Consider the following 20,308-nt stretch of genomic DNA (forward strand, 5'->3'; position numbering starts at 1 on the left):
AACACAGAATCGAAAACAGGCTCCAGGCTCTGAGCTGTCAGCACAGAGCCCGACGCAGGGCTTGAACTCACAAACCATGAGATCATGACCTGAGCCAAAGTCGGTCGCTCAACCGACTGAGCCACCCAGGCACCCCCCATAATCGTTTTTGTACAGGTTACTTCTGACCACAGTGCAGTTATTAGAAACTGATAATGGGAGCCTCATACTCCGTATGAAAAAAATCCACAACATAAATTAATTCAGCAGTTTTCTTGGTTTTATTTATGAAAAGCATTTTGGGTAGGTTAAGGAAAAAGAAATGAGTGGGGCACAATAAAGATTCCAGCTCTTGTAAGTTTGGGAGGGAGGGTGGGGTCGAAATGATGTGTATTTCTGTATATTCTAAACGTGTAAATTGAAAAAAAAAAAAGAAAAAAATGGTCTTTTAATTAAGTTTTAGGTATCAAAGAAGAGAGCGTAATGGAAATCAGGATGTATTTAGAACAAAATGATAATAAAAACGGGTACATGTACCAGTACTTGTGGGATGTGGTTGGAAGTGGTAGTTAGACAGAAACTGGGCTCTGAATTCCCTGTTACTCCGCTTACAGAGCCGAATACTAGACAGTAGGGAAAATGAAAGAACAGTGAGCTACTATTAGGGATGTATGGCTCTTGTATTAAAAAGAAGAGTGAAAAACAACGAGGGAAACATCTGTGCTACAAGGTGTAGACAGACCACCTATGAAGTATTCTGTCCACCTCCAGCCCCCTAAAAAATGATCCTGCTCTAAGATTCTGAATCTACCTGCTAAATAGTTACAGGGGACAGAAGAGAATGTTAAATGACACAATGGGGACTCAGCAAGAGGGAAACTTTGTGGGAACAAATGACCTAGAAAAGGGAAAACCCCTAAGAGACAAAATACATCCTCTGATTGCGATGTACAAATTGTTGTGATCCTGATTCAGAGTTCATTGAAAATGTTTATGAGACATTTGAACACTGGAAGATATCTGATACTATTTAGGAATCCCTTAATTTTTTTAAGATGTGATAATGGTATTATGTTTATGTTTGTTTTGTTTTTTTTAATCAAACTCATGACCCCAAGTCTTACCAAGAGTCACGTGCTCTTCTGACTGAGTCACCCAGGTGCCCCTGTGGTTATTGTTTTTTTAAAGGGAGGAGGAATTCTGTATTTTTTAGAGATTCACTGAGAAATATTTATGGATAGATAATTTTTAAATTAAACAAAATCATAATAAAAAAATGTTGAGGTAATAATAAATGCTAGAGCAGAATCCTAATAAAGAAGGAAATAATAAAGATTAGAACATAGGTGTATGAAATAGAAAACTAACAATGGAATCAACAAAGCTGGAAAGCAGGCTTTTGAAAAGACCGGTCAAATGCACTGACTTCTACTTAAGTTTCATTGGGGAAGAAAAAATTTTGGGATAATAATTCAAATATTATTGGAAATAAAAATGGACATATCACTACAAACAGAATGGAGATTTAGACAGCATTAAGAGCAAACCATGAATAACGTTATACCAGTAAATGTAAAAGCTTCAACAAAATGGAATTTTCCTACAAAAACCGAATCAAGAAGACAGAAAATCTCAATGCAGTTATCACCATAAATGAAGCCTAAATTCGTGGAGAGACAGACTGTGTTCATTGATGGAAGCACACAGTATCAAAAGAGTTGGCACATCTCCTTAAACTGATGTATAAATTTCCCACATAATCTCCTATAGGATTTCATAAGCTGACCCTAAAATTGCTATGGAAGAGCAAGTGGAAGGCACACAAACCTTATCTGCAGCCCAGGGTTTCCATGCCTTAGTATAACTTCTAGAGCGTCTCATAGAAACATAGGATGGGGGCGCCTGGCTGGCTGGCTCAGTCGGTAGAACACGTGACTCTTGATCTCGCAGTCATGAATTCAAGCCCCACGTTGGATGTAGGGATTACTTAAATAAATAAACAAACTTAAAAAGAAACCTAGGATATATTTAGAACTAAATAATGCCGAAATTGTATACATGTCAATCATTGTGGGGTACAGCTAGAGTGGTACTTAGGGACTGTAACAATAATTTATTTCATTATAGTTTGTAACTGACAAAAATTGGAAGTGGCCTAAATATCTATCCAGAATAGAACAAATAAATTATGAGACTAATGAAAAAGACCATGATAAGATACCACTTTTTTTCATTATAAAAATACGCAAAAAATATATATTATGTGTGCATATAGTAATACTTTTATGTATAAGATGTGCATATATTTTTATGTGTACATCCATTTTATGTATATAAGTAACTATATGAAGCTGGTGTGGGAATAATAAACCCCAAATTGAGGGTAGTTGTTACTCCTGAGGACTGCAGAATAAAGAGGGACGTGAGAAGGTCATACAGGTTTCAATTGTAAATGCGACACTACATTTCTATATATGTAGTTTATGTTACACATATGAACTACGTTGATAAAACCATTGCTCTCTTACAGGTCTCCTCCAGCCGACCAGACCTTTCTGGCTTTGATGAAGATGATAAGGTGTGCACTTACCATGGCTAGATAATTAACAGCATCTAAGTCTGAAAATTCAGGATATCCTGGTGTTTTGAAAATCTCAGGATTTCCTATCTCAATCTTATTCAGATTATTGTCTCTACATGTCCATTTTCAAGTTCAAATAGTTGATATGAAATTGCTGTGCACTCAGTGTTACGTTGTAAGTTAGCATATTTGCCGTATCAAGCTGATACTACACATAATTGAATATCTGTGTGTTAGTGGGTCTAACTCAATGCTTTAAGAAGGTATTATATCTACTCTAGCAAAATCAAAATTATTTCAAGTAGGTAAAATTGGGGATTTAAAATTAAGGACATATTACAACATCACCTTACTCAGCAAATATTTCTTGGAACATATATTGTATATATGTCCCTATGCCAGGGACTAAGTGATTCAAAGAATAGAAGCACAGATTTTGCCCTCAAGAAGTTTAAAATCTAGTCTCTAGTGGCAGCCAACTCCTGAGAAGTTGGAGTAAGATTAAATAAACTTATATGATACATACAAGTTTTCTCTCTCTAGTATACCAATATCTTATGCCAGTTTGATACTTTTAAATCTCAGGCATATGGACTAGAGTAACCATACCACCTAGTTTGTCTGGGGCAATCCCAGTGTATGCCTGCTACCCAGGCAAGATTATCAGTGGAACCATTTCACCCTGAAAAGTGTTTCGTTGTGGTCTTTACCCAGTCATCCTAGATAACACACCAAATGTATAAAAGTGGCTGCCTCTGGGGAGGAGGGAAAATGAATGGGACCTTAGAGGTTCAGGAGAGGATTTTACTCTGTTCATAATGATTTTATTAAGTCTTGAACAAACATGATACAGGATTAACATTAACACTCTACCTATATCTTGGGTATGACAGTATTGGTCATGTTATTCAGCCATTCATACTTTTCTATATGTTGGAAATATTTTACAATAAAAATAAGGAAGTGCACATACTGCCTTTAAAAATTAGAACAAAACTTGGGGCGCCTGGGTGGCGCAGTCGGTTAAGCGTCCGACTTCAGCCAGGTCACAATCTCGCGGTCCGTGAGTTCGAGCCCCGCGTCAGGCTCTGGGCTGATGGCTCGGAGCCTGGAGCCTGTTTCTGATTCTGTGTCTCCCTCTCTCTCTGCCCCTCCCCCGTTCATGCTCTGTCTCTCTCTGTCCCAAAAATAAATAAAATTTTTGAAAAAAAAAAAATTTAAAAAAAAAAATTAGAACAAAACTCAAATCTGGGCTTCACTTCTCATTTTTAAAGGAACTTAACTGCAGTTAACCCATGTCTTTTCCTTGTAGGGTTGGTTAGAGAACCAATTAGACATGTCTAACTACAGCTCCAGTTACCAAGATATAGCCTGTTATGGAACTTTACCCAGGGATTCTCCTCGAAGGAGTAAAGAAAGTAGTGGTGAGATTGTTTTTCCATGTTCTTTCTTTATAATTTCTTAGGAAAAGCATGGGGCGGGGGGATCCTTTTGTAAGTGGCCTATAATAAGATAGGAACCTGAAATTCTTAGTGGGCTGGATGTTTCTAAACTGTCTTCTTGAATAGAATATGTCACATTCACTTATTTGATTTCTTCTTGCTTTGTAGCCAGTATATCTTCCAGATAATAATAATAATCGGCTTTTTGTGTAGCACGTTAGAATTTTCAAATCCTTTTTCCCACATCATTTCCTGAATTTGAAGTCAGTTTTGAGATGCACACAAATCTTATTACATTATGGTTAGACTTCATTCTTTACCAAAAGACTATCTACCGGTGTGATGTTTTTGTACTCAAAAGATTTTTACAAGAAATTTTTGATTCCCCGATTTTGGTTCCAAAAATGATACCAGAAATGAGGTTGATCAGTGACAGCATTATTCCTTAACTGTGTAATCTTCCAGTGCCCTGAGAGGAACAGCATTCTCTGAATACGTAAATCAGCTTATATTTTACCTACTAAATGACACTGTACCAGAGAATTGGGAAGAAAATACAGGAGGAGGAAAAGAGGCCCTAAACGGCCAGAAATGAGTGAAAGCAGGAAAGAGGAATTGTTCCTCAGCAGTATGGAGCCAGGGTGGCTTGGGAGAAAAGGGGGCTTGCAAGAAAATTTGTACAGGATCCATTCATTGAACGTTTATTGAGCCTCTACTTGCTATATGCAGTGAAAGATACAAAAAGTTACCATTCTAGATCCTAAATTCTAACTGTGGAATGAGATACATGGAAAATTAGATAATAAATGATAAAGAGCCCAAATGCATGTACGGACAAAAGCGTCCAGGAATTCAGAGCATTGGAAAATCAGCATGAGTTGAAATCGCTCTAATAGGTGGTGCTTCAAGCTGGATCTTGAAAAGAAGGTAGAAAATTTAGTTTCTGCTTTCGTCGATGCCTCCCAGTCGTTTGATGACTCTTTGTGACTCAGTAGATACATCTCCATTCTTGCCCACATCTGTTTGAATCGTTAGCCAAATATCAGCATGTTAATTTCTTTGTTACACCAGATCCTCCTCCTCTGGCTAGGTGATGACTGTGCTTCCTGTGCGCTGGTTAAAAGTGCTCTGTGCCTGTGAATTCATGCCTGTTTGTCCTTCCCAGGTTGTACATCCGAGAACCCTCACGCCTTAACAGTCAGTCCTTTTAAAGCATTCTCTCCCCAGCCGCCAAAGTTTTTCAAACCCCTGATGCCTGTAAAAGAGGAGCATAAGAAAAGGATAGCTCTTGAAGCGAGGCCTCTTCTAAGCCAGGAGGTAAGTACCAGAGTTCTCTGTGCCGCGTAAAAAAGAACAGAATTGTGTTGCCTGGGGAGCAGCAACAGTTGTGCATTTACAAGCTGGGCGCTGCGTGTAGACACGTGTGGGTCACCCAGGGTCACGGGGGAACTTGTTGTGTGTTGTTATTGCTGTTATCTTCTTTCTGCTTACGGCTTTTCAAAGTATTTTTTTTAACGTTCCATGTGAGAAAGATGTTCCCTAGGTGTTTGGAAAATAGTAGGGGCTTTTTTTTTTTTTTTAATTTGATAAATCCATTTATGCTATTTGCCATTAGTCTGTGTAGTCTTGTCAGACTTCATCAGTGGTTTTAACCTCGGCCCGCGAAATCTCCGCACTACTCCTGTGGAATACAAGTGTTCGTGTTGCTTTGCTAACTTGCATGTACTTAACCGTGTATTTCGGCTGTCGGCGTCTTCTGTGTGTGATGCATCTGTGTGTCTTAACCTTTGCAGAGCATGCCTCCACCTCAGCCACATAACCCTGGCTGCATTGTGCCCTCGGGAAGCAATGGCAGCAACATGCTACTAGAGCACAATAGCAAACGTGAGAAGAAGATTGTAAGTTCCAGAACCATTTCTGTCGTATTGCCTGGTGGTGGGTTTTAAGGCCCTTTCACAGACAATCATCCAAATCCTTTAAGAAGAAATTAAGATAATGTATTGGGTCTTTCTCTCTCTCTCTTTTTTTTTTTTTTTTTTTTTAAGAAAACAATGTGATCACTGGTAATGAAATGTTGCATGAATGTGGCCATGACCTTTGATTCTTCTAAGTGTGCATTCTATTTTATTTATTTATTTATTTATTTGCTTAGTATCAACTTGCTTAGAAAAAGGGGAAAAGGCACTCTTACTGATTCTAGTCTTTGAAAAGGGTAACAAAGAGATCGCTTTAACTGACTTCTGGATCTTTCTAATGTGTCTCTGCATACTGCCCAGATTCTGAAGTTAATCTACCTAGAGGAGTTGCACTTACTTGCAGTGAGTAATCATACACTTAGCTGTGGGATGTTTGAAAGCTCCTTTCGTGTCGCCTGATGCTCCCGCTAAGCTGATTCTGCAGCTTGAAGCCGTGCTGCAAACCCTCACTGCCCCCGTTACCGCCTCAGCACCTCAGGCGGCAAAATAGGTCCCAACCCCCTCAGTGTCAGGCTGGCTCTTGGGATGGCTTATCTGTATTTCAGCCACAGGTAGGTTGAAACTCTGCCTGTAAAATGCCCTTCCCCAGCTCTTGGTTTTCAAATTACGCATTTGCAAATCGTTTTTAAGACGCTGCTATACCAGGCACGGGGGATTATATGTGATACCTCAATTTAAAAATCAAACTGTAGGGTGCCTGGGCGGCTCAGTCGGCTAAGCATCTGACACTTGGTTTCAGCTCAGGTCATGATATCACGGTTTGTGGGTTCAAGCCCCGCAAGAGGCTCTGCACTGATGGTGTGGAGCCTGCTTGGGATTCTCTCTGTCCCTCTCTCTGCTCCTCCCCTGCTCATGCTCTCTCAAAATAAATAAACTTAAAAAAAATAAAATAAAAAACAAACTGTATTCCCAGACCTGGAAACAGTTTTCTTGTGTCTGAGCTTTCACTCTCCTGTGGCTTCCTGGGCTTTGAAAAAGTAAAGCAGCTTGGAACAAGACAGAGCTGGTTGGTGTTTCCATCTGAGGACAATCTGATCCGTGGGCAGTCCGTGGGAGGTTTCCTTTCCCAGCTGCACATCAGACCTGGTCCAAAGACTCTGGGGTGTGAGGTCCTCTGAAGGTTCTAAAATGGGCTCCTGCTGCTCACTGTGTGAACCTAACAGGAACTTAACCCGGAATGCAGTTGGCCATGCACCTGCATGCTTGGAGAGCTCACAGGCCTTAGGAAATGACCTTCTCATTCCTCCTGTCTGTGGAGGACAGAAGAAAAGGCACCATTTCCCCCTCCCCTCTGTCCCTCTCCCCACCGTTGCTTCTGTGTTCTCCCTGCCCCTCAGTCCCAAGTCTCCATCATAGTTCCTGCTGGAAAAGAGGGTGAACATCAACACCTGCCCCTACATCTCTAAATCCTAATATGTTGCTCATTCACTTACTCGACCTCCCCTGCTTAATTAATAAGGCTGCAGCATGGGCTGCAAAGGCCAAGTAGCTAGCTCATGACCCCTGCAAACTCTCTGGCTCTCTGGCTGGTTGGATCTGTTGGATGATGTGGAACCTACTACCATGATGCATGGGTAGTAAATTTAAACCTCTTGTAACAATCCATTCTGGTAGAACACACCATCAGGAGACTGCTGGATGACCCTTCTGGGACTACCCAGCAGATGGTTTCACTGTTGATAGAGTTTGCCTCTTCATTATTTTCTTTACTTTCCTTGTATTATTTTTACATAAAACCCATTTCAGGACTTTTAGCTAGCAGAGGGTAGGATGGAACTGGCTTCTCTTAACCCAGCAACTCTCAAGCAGCACTTAGCCTCTGTGTGGTTGCATGCACCTTGAAGTCTACTGAGTAGGGTTTGAGGGTACCATTTTTACTGCTGGAAACTTGAGAGAGTGGCCTCTACTCTCCTTAGAAATCTGGCACCAGGGGCGCCTGGGTGGCGCAGTCGGTTAAGCGTCCGACTTCAGCCAGGTCACGATCTCGCGGTCCGTGAGTTCGAGCCCCGCGTCAGGCTCTGGGCTGATGGCTCGGAGCCTGGAGCCTGTTTCCGATTCTGTGTCTCCCTCTCTCTCTGCCCCTCCCCCGTTCATGCTCTGTCTCTCTCTGTCCCAAAAATAAAAAAAAAACAAAAAAAAACAAACGTTGAAAAAAAAAAAAAAAAGAAATCTGGCACCAAACAATAATGACAAAATCTTTAAAAAAGGAGAAAGAGGGGTTCCTGGGTGGCACAATCAGTTGAGCGTCCAACTTGGGCTCAGGTCATGATTTCACAGTTCATGAGTTCGAGCCCTGCATCGGGCTCCATGCTGACAGTGCAGAGCCTGCTTGGGATTCTCTCTCTCTCCCTCTCTGTGCTCCTCCCCAACTCGAGATCTCTCCTTCCCACCTCTGTCTCTCATATATATATATATATATATATTTTTTTTTTTTTTTTTTTTTTAAAGAGAAAGAGGGGATCTTGGCTGCTTAGTCAGAAGAGCATACGACTCCTAATCTTGGGGTCATGACTTTGAGCCCCACATTGGGTGTAGAAACTATTTAAATAAATAAAACTTTTTTTAAAAAGTTTTTTTAAAAAGTTTTAAAAAGAAAGTCTCTGTCTCTTCATCTCTGAAACTATTGAACTGCTTGATTTATTTCAGATAGTCCTGGCTTTTCCAGGATGTTCTGGTAGATTTTAAGGGTATTGCTTGATCTGAGGTTCTAATTCTCTGTGGGAAGCTTTCATTTTATTTCTCCTCTTACAAATGGACATACACTGCTTTATCCTTTTGTTTCCCATTCACTCTCTTTCCTTTTACACTCTTGAAAAATCCGAGGGTGAATCAGTGGTTTGGTCTCATCAATGGAGTTTGAAATAATTTCTGATAGTTTCAAATAGAATATAGTTACATATAGCTAGCCTTGATTCTTTTATTTAAAAAAAAATTTTTTTAAGTTTATTTATTTTGAGAGAGAGTGCATGCACGCAAGCAGGAGAGGGGCAGGGAGAGAGAGAATTCCAAGCAGGCTCTGCACCACCAGTACGGAGCCTGATGTGGGGCTCAAACCCACAAACTGTGAGATCATGACGTGAGCCAAAATCAAGAGGCGGATGCTTAACAGACTGAGCTACTCAGCCTACTGAGGCTTGATTCTTAAAGCACAGTGTGTTGTCTGATCAATTTGGGAAGATACACAAATGTACTTCATGTCTTGTTTAAATAACATAAAGGCAACAACATGCTTTTGGAGTCTATCTTTTTAAGTCATTAAGCAGAGAGAAGATTAGAAAGGAAATCACTTCTCCCTCTCTTGGGTCTTGCATAGACAGCATATAGTTTATTTCTCCGTTTTACAGATGAGGGTTGTGCCCAAAGTCTCGCGGTTAATGAGAGCATAAGAACAAAGGCTCCGTCATCCCTCAGCACAATTGGGCTGACCCCAAGGACTCCAGATGCTCCCCCAAATAGTGCAGTTTTAGTTGCCCTGCTGCTGCTGTTTCTAAAAAAGGCTGCCCGCCTTTTAGTACCATGGACAGAAGTACTGGGGCCCTAGGCTGATACAGTCCTTCTGAAAAGAGACCATCTCCCTGTGTGGACAACACAGACCCCATTCCATGTGGAAGTAAAAGTGACTTTGATCAAGTGAAACTCCTTGCCAAGAGTCACTGCTTTAATGTGGGTTATGATCCCTTCTTAAAGTCAAGGTATGTTGTCTATAGGTAAATATCAGCTGCATGAACTGAATTGCAAAAATCAAATCATGAAGACTGTAGCTATAGAGAGACTTGAGAACTTGACTCCATGCTTCACTTTTGGGCAGGGTTTTAAACCTTTTTGTCCTTAAGACATAATAGGAAGGTGCTTAGCTTAGTCTCCTTGAAGATACAACGATAAATATTTCTGGAGTAGAAAGTCTGTCTAACCAAATTCCCTTATGGCACAGTTTAAGCCAATTTTAAGTCCTGTTTTTTCTCCTTGAAGGCAATAACTCAATAAGCCTTCAGTCTGGTTTACATGTTGGGAAATGTTTAATCTCTACTGAGTTTTCTTCTTCATTTTTGAAATAACTTGCCCCAACTCCTCTAGCCTCTCTCTTTGGGTCATTCCCCACCCCCAGTCCCATCCCAGGTGCAACACTATGGACTGATCCCTATTTGAACTTAATCTCTTGGTGGTTTTGTAGACTCTTCAGTTTTATTAAGCTCCTTCTAGTCCTTTAGGAATAACTTTTTATCTTTGTGAGTTTGATAAATGTGTACCTGTTTCTACACAGTAAACTATGATTGAATATTTCATTCAGCAAAGTTGTGTTTTAGGGTGACAGGCCTTTCCTCGGTCTTGAGAAGACATAACTTCAGGCATAAAAAGGGCTCCAAGTTACTAATTCTCATATTAAGATTTGGTTTTCTTTTCGACAACTAACTTTTCAGTAATTAATTGCATCAGAGATTCCGGGGCTTGGGGAATTCTATTTCTTTGCCAGCTTCAGTCAAAAGGAAATATAAAGGGGGGGGGGGGAGGCACTTGGGTGGCTCAGTCAGTAAAGAATGCAACTCTTGATTTTGGGGTCGTGAGTTTGAGCCCCACATTGGGTGTAGAGCTTACTTACAAAAAAAGAAAGAAAGAAATCTAAGGATACAAACACTAGAAATTCAATTTTGAGTCTAAACATGTCAAGTAGAGGAACATCTGGATGGCTCAGTTGATTAAGCATCTGACTTTGGCTCAGATCATGATCCCATGGTTCGTGGGTTCTAGCCCCATGTCAGTCTCTGTGCTGACAGCTCAGAGCCTGGAACTTGCTTCAGATTCTGTGTCTCCCTCTCTTCTCTGCCCTCCCCTGTTCAGGCTTGCGTGTGCGCACACGCTCTCTCTCAAAAATAAACATTAAAAAAATAAATTAAAAAAAAAAGAAAACAACCAACTCTTGATCTTGGGTCAGGTCATGATCTCATGGTTCATGAGATGGAGCCCCACATGAGGCTCTGTGTTGACACTGAAGAACCTGCTTGAGATTTTCTCTCTCCCTTTCTCTCTGTCCCTTCCCTGATCACGCGCACTCTCTCGCTCTCTCTCACGCTCTCGCTCTCTCAAAATAAATAAACTTAAAAAAATTAAAAGAAAAAAACAAATAAACATGTCAAGTAGAGAATCAATAAAATACGGGCAAAAGCCACTGATTGAATTCTAATCTTTGCTCCTTTCCAACATTCCCCCCTCCCCCTTTTTTAATAATGCTACTTGATTTAGAATGTAGCTAAAAATAAGGTGGCGAGATTAGTGTTGCCAAAAATTTTGTTTTGCTAATTTTCTGGAATTTTTACCAGTGATATTTGATACTCATTCACCTTTGTTTTTTGGGTTTTTTTGTTTTTTTTTTTCTTTTTTTTTTTCAACGTTTTTTTTTTTTTTTTTTTTTTTTTTTTTTTTTTTTTATTGTTGGGACAGAGAGAGACAGAGCATGAACGGGGGAGGGGCAGAGAGAGAGAGGGAGACACAGAATCGGAAACAGGCTCCAGGCTCCGAGCCATCAGCCCAGAGCCTGATGCGGGGCTCGAACTCACGGACCGCGAGATCGTGACCTGGCTGAAGTCGGACGCTTAACCGACTGCGCCACCCAGGCGCCCCTGGGTTTTTTTGTTTTTTTAGTTTATTTATTTTTGAGAGAGAAAGTGCAAGTGGGGGAGGGGCAGAGAGCGAGGGAGAGAATGAATCCTAAGCAGGCTCTGTGCTGTCAGTGCAGAGCCCGATTCTGGGCTCAAACTCACCAACTTCGAGATCATGACCTGAGCCAAAGTTGGACGCTCAACCAACTGAGCCACTCAGGTACCCCTCACCTTTGATTAATAGCCATTGAATTAAGACAGCTGATGCTTTTGTATAATTTATATTCAAGTTATTTTAAAATCTAAGGAGCACTCAGAGAGAAACTTCCCTGCTCATTTGGTATCTTCTGAACCTGAGAGGTTTGTTAAAAGAGCTGTTGCCATTTGAATTTTAAAGAAATGTTTGGAAAGAATTTAAGAAACACATTGTTTTCTGTTCAAAATTTAAAATCAATTTTAATTGTTATACCTAATTATAGTTTTCGAGTTATACAGCTTTTGAGTATTTTATATATATTATATATATATGTATATATATATGTATATATATAATAAATATATAAATAAATATAGATCTAGCACAAGAAAAAGGAAAAATAGGAAAATATTTCCTCTTTGAAGTACAGTGAATCAATTTAATGTGTAAGGCCAATAAAATAATTGTTACTTCTGCCAGATAGCATTTTACATTTTGATAAAAAGATATATTCTTAATCATATATGTCAAGGAAAAGCGACCATATGTTGTTAAACACTTACAAATTGTCATTTAACTTAAAAGGCACTACTGATGTTGCCATAATTTTTTTTGGTGATGTGGCCTAAGTATCCTTTGTGTCAATAAAATGTAATAATCTCAAGTAAAAAGAAAAAAACAACTAAGAAGCACTCAAGACTATTAAGGTATTGGTTTAGCCATTTAGCATCTTACGCAAAAGAAATTATTATTGTAAAATTCAGTCGATGAAATTTATGTTAATTTGTGAACTGCCGTCTCCCATATCCTTCAAGCATGTTCTTCTTCCCCTTCCCTATCCCCTCTCTCTCCTCAACCTTTTGAAATGATACTTTAATGAGTAAGGTTAATGTTTTGGTTCCAGGTCTTTACAGTCTCCTTGCTTTTATACTGAATGAAATTTCCATCCACCAAAACAGGGTCCAGGATAGTTCTAAGGGCAAGGACCCAAAATCCTAACTCCATGAGGGCCGGAACCATGCCTGGTTTTGTTCAATGTTGGTATTCCCAGTTCTTGGGACAATGACTGGCATACAGTGAATGCTTGATAAATACTCGTAGAATGAAAGGCATGTTGTCAGAGAAGAGGAATATTTGTTTATGAGGTTAATTAGAAATGACTAGATTGTGTTATCATTTTTTTTCTTTTTAAAAGCTCTACATCCGGAGCGCCTGGGTGGCGCAGTCGGTTAAGCGTCCGACTTCAGCCAGGTCACGATCTCGCGGTCCGTGAGTTCGAGCCCCGCGTCAGGCTCTGGGCTGATGGCTCGGAGCCTGGAGCCTGTTTCCGGTTCTGTGTCTCCCTCTCTCTCTGCCCCTCCCCTGTTCATGCTCTGTCTCTCTCTGTCCCAAAAATAAAAAAAAAAAAAAAAAAAAAAAAAGAAATAAAAGCTCTACATCCAACGTGGGGCTTGAACTCATGACCCCAAGATCAAGAACTGCATGCTCTACTGACTGAGCCAGCCAGGCGCTCCTTATCATTTACATCTACATGTTTTATGTTGGTTTCCATCAAATACAAAAGAGACAGACTGGGAAATGGAGAATACCCACTTCTGCATATATACCAGTCTTCACAAACAGAATTCTAAAGCTACTTGACAAAGGAGATTTTCATTTAAATCTCAGGACCTTCCTCATCTCTGGCCAAATCCTCTCTATCCACGCTTCTCCAAAACCCTAAAAAGCGTTCATCGTTAGACCGACTGTTAGTATTTTACAACCTTACAGCGTTTAGTGTAACACCAGGAATGGGTGTTGAAATCATGTTCGTTGGCCTTTTCACTGTTGGGATCTTTATTTTACTACCCTCCCTCCCCGTAAAATAGCTCAGAAACCTTATACAAATTACTTTACTTACCTGCGCTTGGCTTCTCAAAGCAAGGATTGTAAGAACAAACGAAGCGGCACATCTTCTCTGCCCCTGGCTGTCCCTCTCCTCATTTAATTAGCAAAGGGAAATCATCACAACTGAAAACTAATCATCAATTAAAATGAATTAAGAGTCCACTGCACTTAAACCAGGGAAGGAAACATTTCTAATTAGCAGGGAGTGAGCACAGAATAAATAAATATCCTACGTATTAGGTGGGTTTATGCTCATGGATCTCTGAGAGTATTGTACTTGGGTCCACCGTAGGTGACAAGATTTAACCAAACTCAGGAACACTACACATGTGAATGCCTTTAATAGGAATGTATTTAAAACTTGACAATAAAGTCGCCATAAGGAGCTAATGAGTGACTTTTGCTTCGTTACTATAGGACTCTGAGGAGGAGGAAAATGATCTGGAAGCTCTTAACAGGAAGCTGATAAGTTCACAGCCTTACGTGCCCGTGGAGTTTGCAGACTTCAGTGTTTACAATGCCAGCTTGGAGAACAGGGAGTGGTTTTCTTCGAAAGTAGATTTGGTGAACTCAAGGGTCCTGGAGAAAGAAGTGTCCCGTAGCCCTACCACCAGCAGTATTACCAGCGGCTACTTTTCCCACAGTGCCTCCAACGCCACTCTGTCCGACATGGCGGTCCCTTCCAGTGACAGCTCGGACCAGCTAGCCATTCAGACAAAGGATACAGACTCCAGTGAGCATTACGGACCGTCCCTTGGGCATGATTTCAGGCCGTCCTCAAACAAAGAGTTGACAGAACTAGAAAGAGGCTTGCTTAAAGAGAAGATAATTATGGTGCCACTCAAGGAAAACAGTGCCTTAGCCAAAGGGAGCCCATCACCCCAAAGCATCCCTGAGAAAAACTCCAAATCCCTCTGTAGGACTGGCTCCTGTTCAGGGCAGGATGCCTGCTCCAGCCGAAATGGCCAACCAGTCAGAGAATTTTGCCCCAGGGAAGTGACCATAGAGCACACCACAGATATCCTTGAGGACCATTCTTTCACAGAGTTTATGGGTGTGTCCGATGGGAAAGATTTTGACGGATTGACAGATTCTTCTGGAGAGCTTTCAAGTAGAAGAAACCTACCCAATAAAATGGACAGGAAGAGTATCTCAGATGGGCCGCAGGGCCCTGCCCAGCTGCATTCCTCAGCAGAGAATGAACAGGTAATAAATTCCAGAGGCAGTCCTCTGTGTTCTGTACTGTTGGGGAGCCTGCCTGATTGTGCACCGACCCCCAGAGGTGCTTCACCACAGGACTTAGTAGGAGAGGTTCACATGGGGAAGATGGGCCCGCTGGAGCGCAAACTCACTGCTGCCCAGCTGGCTCTGTGCGGTGTCCAATGGACAATGGAAAATATGGGACCAGTGGCTTTTTTTTTAAATAACTTTTTTAGGTTAATTAATCTATTTTTTATTTATTTTTGAGAGAGAGAGAGACACAGAGCATGAGTGGGGAAGGGGCAGGGAGAGGGAGAGAGAGAGAGAGATAGAAAATCTGAAGCAGGCTCCAGGCTCCGCAGTGTCAGCACAGAGCCCTTCTTGGAGCTTGAACCCATGACCCATGATCTCATGAGATCATGACCTGACCTGAAGTTGGATGCTTAACCAACTGAGCCACCCAGGTGCCCTGGACCAGTGGCCTTTCTAACAGGCATGTGGGTTGGTGACGAACTAAGCATTCACATGACTAAAGATCATTCAGTCTCATATTCCGTTCCCTGAGATGTCTAATTACTGGCTATCCCAAGGCATTCAGGTAGCATCTACTGTATTTCGTGAAATCTGTGATTTCTGTAATTACTAGATAAACCATTATTTTATGTGTCACTGCAAAAAATACTTCCAATGAAACCACATGACATTAGTAAATGTGTAAGACACATCCCAATTTCAGAGGTGTTAAAAAGGGGCGTGGGGGAAGGGAGGCATGCATAGTAGAATTGATTTAAAAAACCGTCATTTAGTGCCCATAGGTAAAAGCATGTTTGGGGGAAGTATTGGTGAATTCCCAGAGCAGTTGAAGTTTCGGCTTTGGAAGTGACCAGGTTGGTTATAATGTTTAATTTTATAGTTTAATAGTTTAATTTTTTAGTTTAATTCCTAAACTAATGGAACAGAGTGGATGTTTGCTAACATTCGTAAGGAAAACAGCAAATTGTATAAATAAGAGATTATCCACTTCTGGGGGCTGGGCTCCTGAGAGCCACCATTTCTTTCCATCCAGGGTCACTGTTTTGGTCCCACATCCCCACTGCAGCTGAGTGAGGGGTATGGGAGGGCCAAAACTTAGCAAAACAAAGAGCAGACAGAACTAGAAAAATAATCTAGAAAGATATGATGCCATTGGTCTTGGCTTTGTTGAGAAAGTTATTCTGGTTTGGTGGCTTTTCCCCCGACAAGCTTTACCCCCTTTTCATACTAGCCCTTAACATTTCCGTGTGTAGTTACTTACACAGCATACTCCTAAATAAACTGCAAAACCCAGATGGTGATTTCTTGCAATAAAAACAAAAGACTTTCTTCCCCCAACATAAGACTAAGAATAAAGTTACTTGTTACTGTTCTTTGCCCATGAAACAACGACCCGTTTGTTTAAGAGCCTTTGGCTTCCTTTGCTCTGGTCTTCAGGCAGAATCTGCATTGCTGGCCTGGATCAGCCTTTCGGTCCTTCCTCCGTGAAGTCCAAGGGCTAATTCTAATGCTTCTCAAACCTAAGTGTGCAGCAGACTTCCCGAGAGGTATTGAGGGTGCCTCTTCAAAATTCAGGTTCCCGGGAGCTGCTGCTCTCCTCCGCTGACCAGCTGCTTCAGTGCAGTGCAGAGCGGGGGGTCTGTCTTCAGAGACCCCTCTGCTGCAGTGATAATAGGGGGTGGCCGAGGGCTTACAGAAGAGGAGGAAACAACAATCCCTCCCCCTTGTTCCTCTGATTGGATTACATAGAACCAACAAACGGGAACAGGACCTGATTTTTGTTTTCAGAGGCTCCAGAATAGTGTGTTCCTGCCAAAGATCCTGCCTTTTAAAAGTGGAATTTACGGGGGCGCCTGGGTGGCTCAGTCAGTTGGGCGTCCGACTTTGGCTCAGGTCGTGATCTCACAGTTCGTTGAGTTCAAGCCCCGCATCGGGCTCTGTGCTGACAGCTCCGAGCCTGGAGCCTGCTTCGGATTCTGTGTCTCCCTCTCTCTCTGCCCCTCCCCCATTCACACTCTGTTTCTCTCTCTCTCTCTCTCTCTCTCTCTCTCTCTCTCTGTCAAAAAAAAAACTTTTAAAAAAAAAAGGTTTTTTTTTAATAAAAAACAATAGAAGTGGAATTTACAAAAATATTTGTTGTATCAGAGTAACATGGGATTAGGGTGATTTGTTTTAATTTTTTTAATGTTTATTTTTGAGAGAGACAGAGTGTGAGTGGGGAAGGGGCAGAGAGAGAGAGGGAGATACAGAATCCAAAACAGGCTCCAGGCTCTGAGCTGTCAGCACAGAGCCGGATGTGGGGCTCAAACTCGGAAACGGCAAGATCATGACCTAGGCTGAAGTCAGACGCTTAACTGACTGAGCCACCCAGGTGCCCCTGTGTTTTTGTTTTTGTTTTTGTTTTTGTTTTTGTTTTTTATTGCTTTAGTGTTTTTGTAATACTCTTTGGTTTTAGTAAGTTGTGACAACACTCTTTAACTTTGGGTCTTCTTTCTGTCATCACTTTTGCTAGAAGCTTCACTTTGGGGCAAGGTTTCTCCTTTGTCTAGTGTGAATCCTAGAACAGGATTCCATAATAAAGTGGATCCTGTGGGTCCCTTCAGGGAGAGCCCCTTGAGTGGGTGATGTCTGGCTGTGAATGGGCCCTGTGTGTATGTGGTGTGTGTGTGTGTGTGTGTGTGTGTGTGTGTGTGTGTGTGTGTGTTGGCATTGGGGGAAGGGCGGCGGGGATCAGGAGCTCGAACTCACCAGGGTCTGCATTCCAGGGCAGCGCGAGCACTCGGTGAAAGCAGCCAGCGCCTCCCCGCAGGCCACAGCATCTTCGTTGCGGTCTGCCTCGTGAAAGCACCAGCCCCATCTGTAAAACATGCTGCGGCCCAGCCGGGGACCCCAGACCAGCGTGGAGAAGCCGAGCGCTTCGTGGGCCACCTGCCTTCTCCTCCCGAGCTGGGAGAAGCTGGCACTTTGTCACTCGGGGGAATCGGCAGCCTCTGCTTTTTCCGGAAAGCCAGAGAACCGAAAATCCTGGATCGAATTAAGTGGCAGTATTTTTGTTTGCACTTAGGACTACACACACCCACTGTGTAGAAACCTCCACAGATTCAAGCGAACTTTATTCTTGTACAATTTTAATCAGTTCTTACTGTAGAATCTGGAGTCCGTACTCTTTTTTTTTTTATAAATAATATATATGATGTATATGAAATGTATATCTATAGTATGTCTGTTTGGAGACAGACGAGACTGCACATGAAAATGCAGATGTGAGTGGTTTCTAGAAAATCGTAAGGTACTGGATTTGGTTACAAAACCACTTAGGTAATCTCTTATACATGAGCAGATGAAAAAGATCTGATTGCCTAAGAATGAGGTTGCGAATCCCTCTTTGCAGGAAAGGTTACAGAATGCCGTTCTTTACAACCAAAGAACTTACATAAGACTGAACGTTTTTGCTGTCCCCTCGTTTTGTGTGTACATATATGTCTGACTGTGAGTTTGGTGCCACACTCCTCTTGGCTACCAGGCCACATGTAGCTGTTCTGTGTCCTGTTTCATAAAGCACACTGAAAAATCTCACAGCTATATTCCTTAGTCTTCCACCCGGCCACCGCCTGCTGGTGCGACGTTGTAGGGTAACTGTTGACAATGCCTGGGGCTCCGACTCCAGCCTTCCTTACCCCAGGGTTGTGGTTCGGCCTGGCTGGCAGGGGGGATTCAGAGAGCAGTATTACTGTTAAGAGAACACAAAGACATGCCCGGAGTTGGGTTTGGGGAGGGGAGGGGATGTTGATTTTTGTCTTTTTGTGGTTTTTCGTTTTGGATCGGTAGCTTTCGTCGTGTGGTTTTGCTGTTGTTAATTTTACTTAAATTCTGGGAAACACTGAAGGCATGGGATGAGCTATTAAGTTCACAGGTGCCCGCTTCACCGTGCTCGCAGCAGATGATAGAATGCAGGTGATCCTGCTGTCCACGTCTTCATTGGCAGGGTTCTCCTGGTAACCGAGACGTCGAAGGATTACGCATGTGGAAATTCTTACAGAAGTACTTTCTGCGCTCGTTCTGTAGATGCCTGTAAAATTGGTGTGGATGTACAGCAATAAATGTGTTGTGGGAGAGAGAGAATGTGTACATTCTCTAAGTTTTTCTTTTCAGTTCTTAGCATCAGTCAATGAGTAAGATTTTGGAGACTTTAATGAAAAGCTGCTGTTGATGACTTTTGTGTATAGTGAGCCGACTGTAGTATTCTACTATTGTCTGTTTAAAAAGAAAAAGAAAAACTGTAATTTATATCCCCTTTCAACTTTATTGTATTTAATTGGTACAGATTGTGTGTGTGTGTCCGTGTGTGCGTGTGTGTGTTAGAATACAGACTGTCTAATTCAGATTTTAAAACATCGGTTGTTTGTCTTTAATAACCCTGCCAATTAGCTTCAGATCTAATTTCCCGTATTGGTACGTATATATATGTGTCTCCGTAGCTTGAAGGGTAATAGTAACAGCCAATATTCAATAGCAACAGCCAACCGTACGAGGCACGGTTCCCAGCATTTGAAACATAGCATCTTGCTTAATCCTCACAGCAGCGGATGCCATAGGTGCTGCTGTTACGTATTAGGTGTTTGATGATGGAAAACCGAGGTCAGAGGGCTGGGTCAGTGGGACGGTGACAGATCCGGAATTCAGCCCGTGCTTCCATCAGTCTCCTCCCCGTGTCGTGTCTGTGACGTATCATGGAAGAAGAGGCCTCTGACAACAGGGCACCTCCAGAGTACGGAGGGGGCGGTGCTGAGTCTCATGACTTCTGAACTGGCCAGCGCGACACCTGCAGCAGACAGAACAAAAATCTCCATGGCTCACCGTAGCCTTTCTGAAGAGGTCAAGAATGAGACATAGTCAGGGCGCCTGGGTGGCTCACTCGGTTAGGCATCCAGCTTCTGCTCAGGTCATGGTCTCACAGTCTGCGGGTTGGAGCCCCACTTCGGGCTCTGTGCTGACAGCTCAAGGCCTGGAGCCTGCTTCAGATTCCGTGTCTCCCTCTCTCTCTGCGTGCCTCCCACCCCCTGCTCGTGCTCTGTCTCTCAAATAAATAAAAACATTTAATAATAAATAACATTTAATAAAACATTTAATAATAAATAAAGGTAATTAGGTATAGCTTGTCCTGGACAGACGAGTGTCTTTCGTAGACTTTCAGGAGAAAGTAGAGAGTGGGGAAGGCCCAAAGTTATTTGAATTTTAGAGCATAGGATCGAGGGAGGAAAACAGTTATTTAATATTTAAATAAGCGATGACTACAAGTAGAATTCAAGACAAATTGAGCAAATTGTCATTCCTTCTCCTAGAATGAGATCATTGGTATTTGGTCACCAACTTTGTCATTATGACTTGGGAAGAGCAAACTGGTTTTAGCATATCAGATA

At 42.0% G+C, this 20,308-nt stretch overlaps 1 protein-coding gene across 4 annotated transcripts in view; it reads left to right on the top strand.

Moving 5' to 3' along the window:
• Positions 1 to 19,280, top strand: part of KIF13A (kinesin family member 13A) — a 216,787-nt gene extending 197,507 nt beyond the window's left edge. For 2 of the 4 annotated variants that reach the window (XM_049654981.1, XM_049654982.1), the window contains 6 exons: positions 2,510 to 2,557; positions 3,873 to 3,984; positions 5,168 to 5,319; positions 5,796 to 5,900; positions 14,073 to 14,861; positions 17,654 to 19,280. In XM_049654981.1, the coding sequence (XP_049510938.1) occupies positions 2,510 to 2,557; positions 3,873 to 3,984; positions 5,168 to 5,319; positions 5,796 to 5,900; positions 14,073 to 14,861; positions 17,654 to 17,674 (1,227 nt within the window). In that variant the 3' untranslated portion in view covers positions 17,675 to 19,280. The remainder of the gene's footprint in view (positions 1 to 2,509; positions 2,558 to 3,872; positions 3,985 to 5,167; positions 5,320 to 5,795; positions 5,901 to 14,072; positions 14,862 to 17,653) is intronic. The other 2 variants (XM_049654984.1, XM_049654985.1) reach the window with 1 other exon arrangement.
• Positions 19,281 to 20,308: the final 1,028 nt, after the last annotated feature.

This window comes from Panthera uncia (genome assembly GCF_023721935.1).
Source record: "Panthera uncia isolate 11264 chromosome B2 unlocalized genomic scaffold, Puncia_PCG_1.0 HiC_scaffold_25, whole genome shotgun sequence".
Taxonomy (NCBI): Eukaryota; Metazoa; Chordata; class Mammalia; order Carnivora; family Felidae; genus Panthera; species Panthera uncia.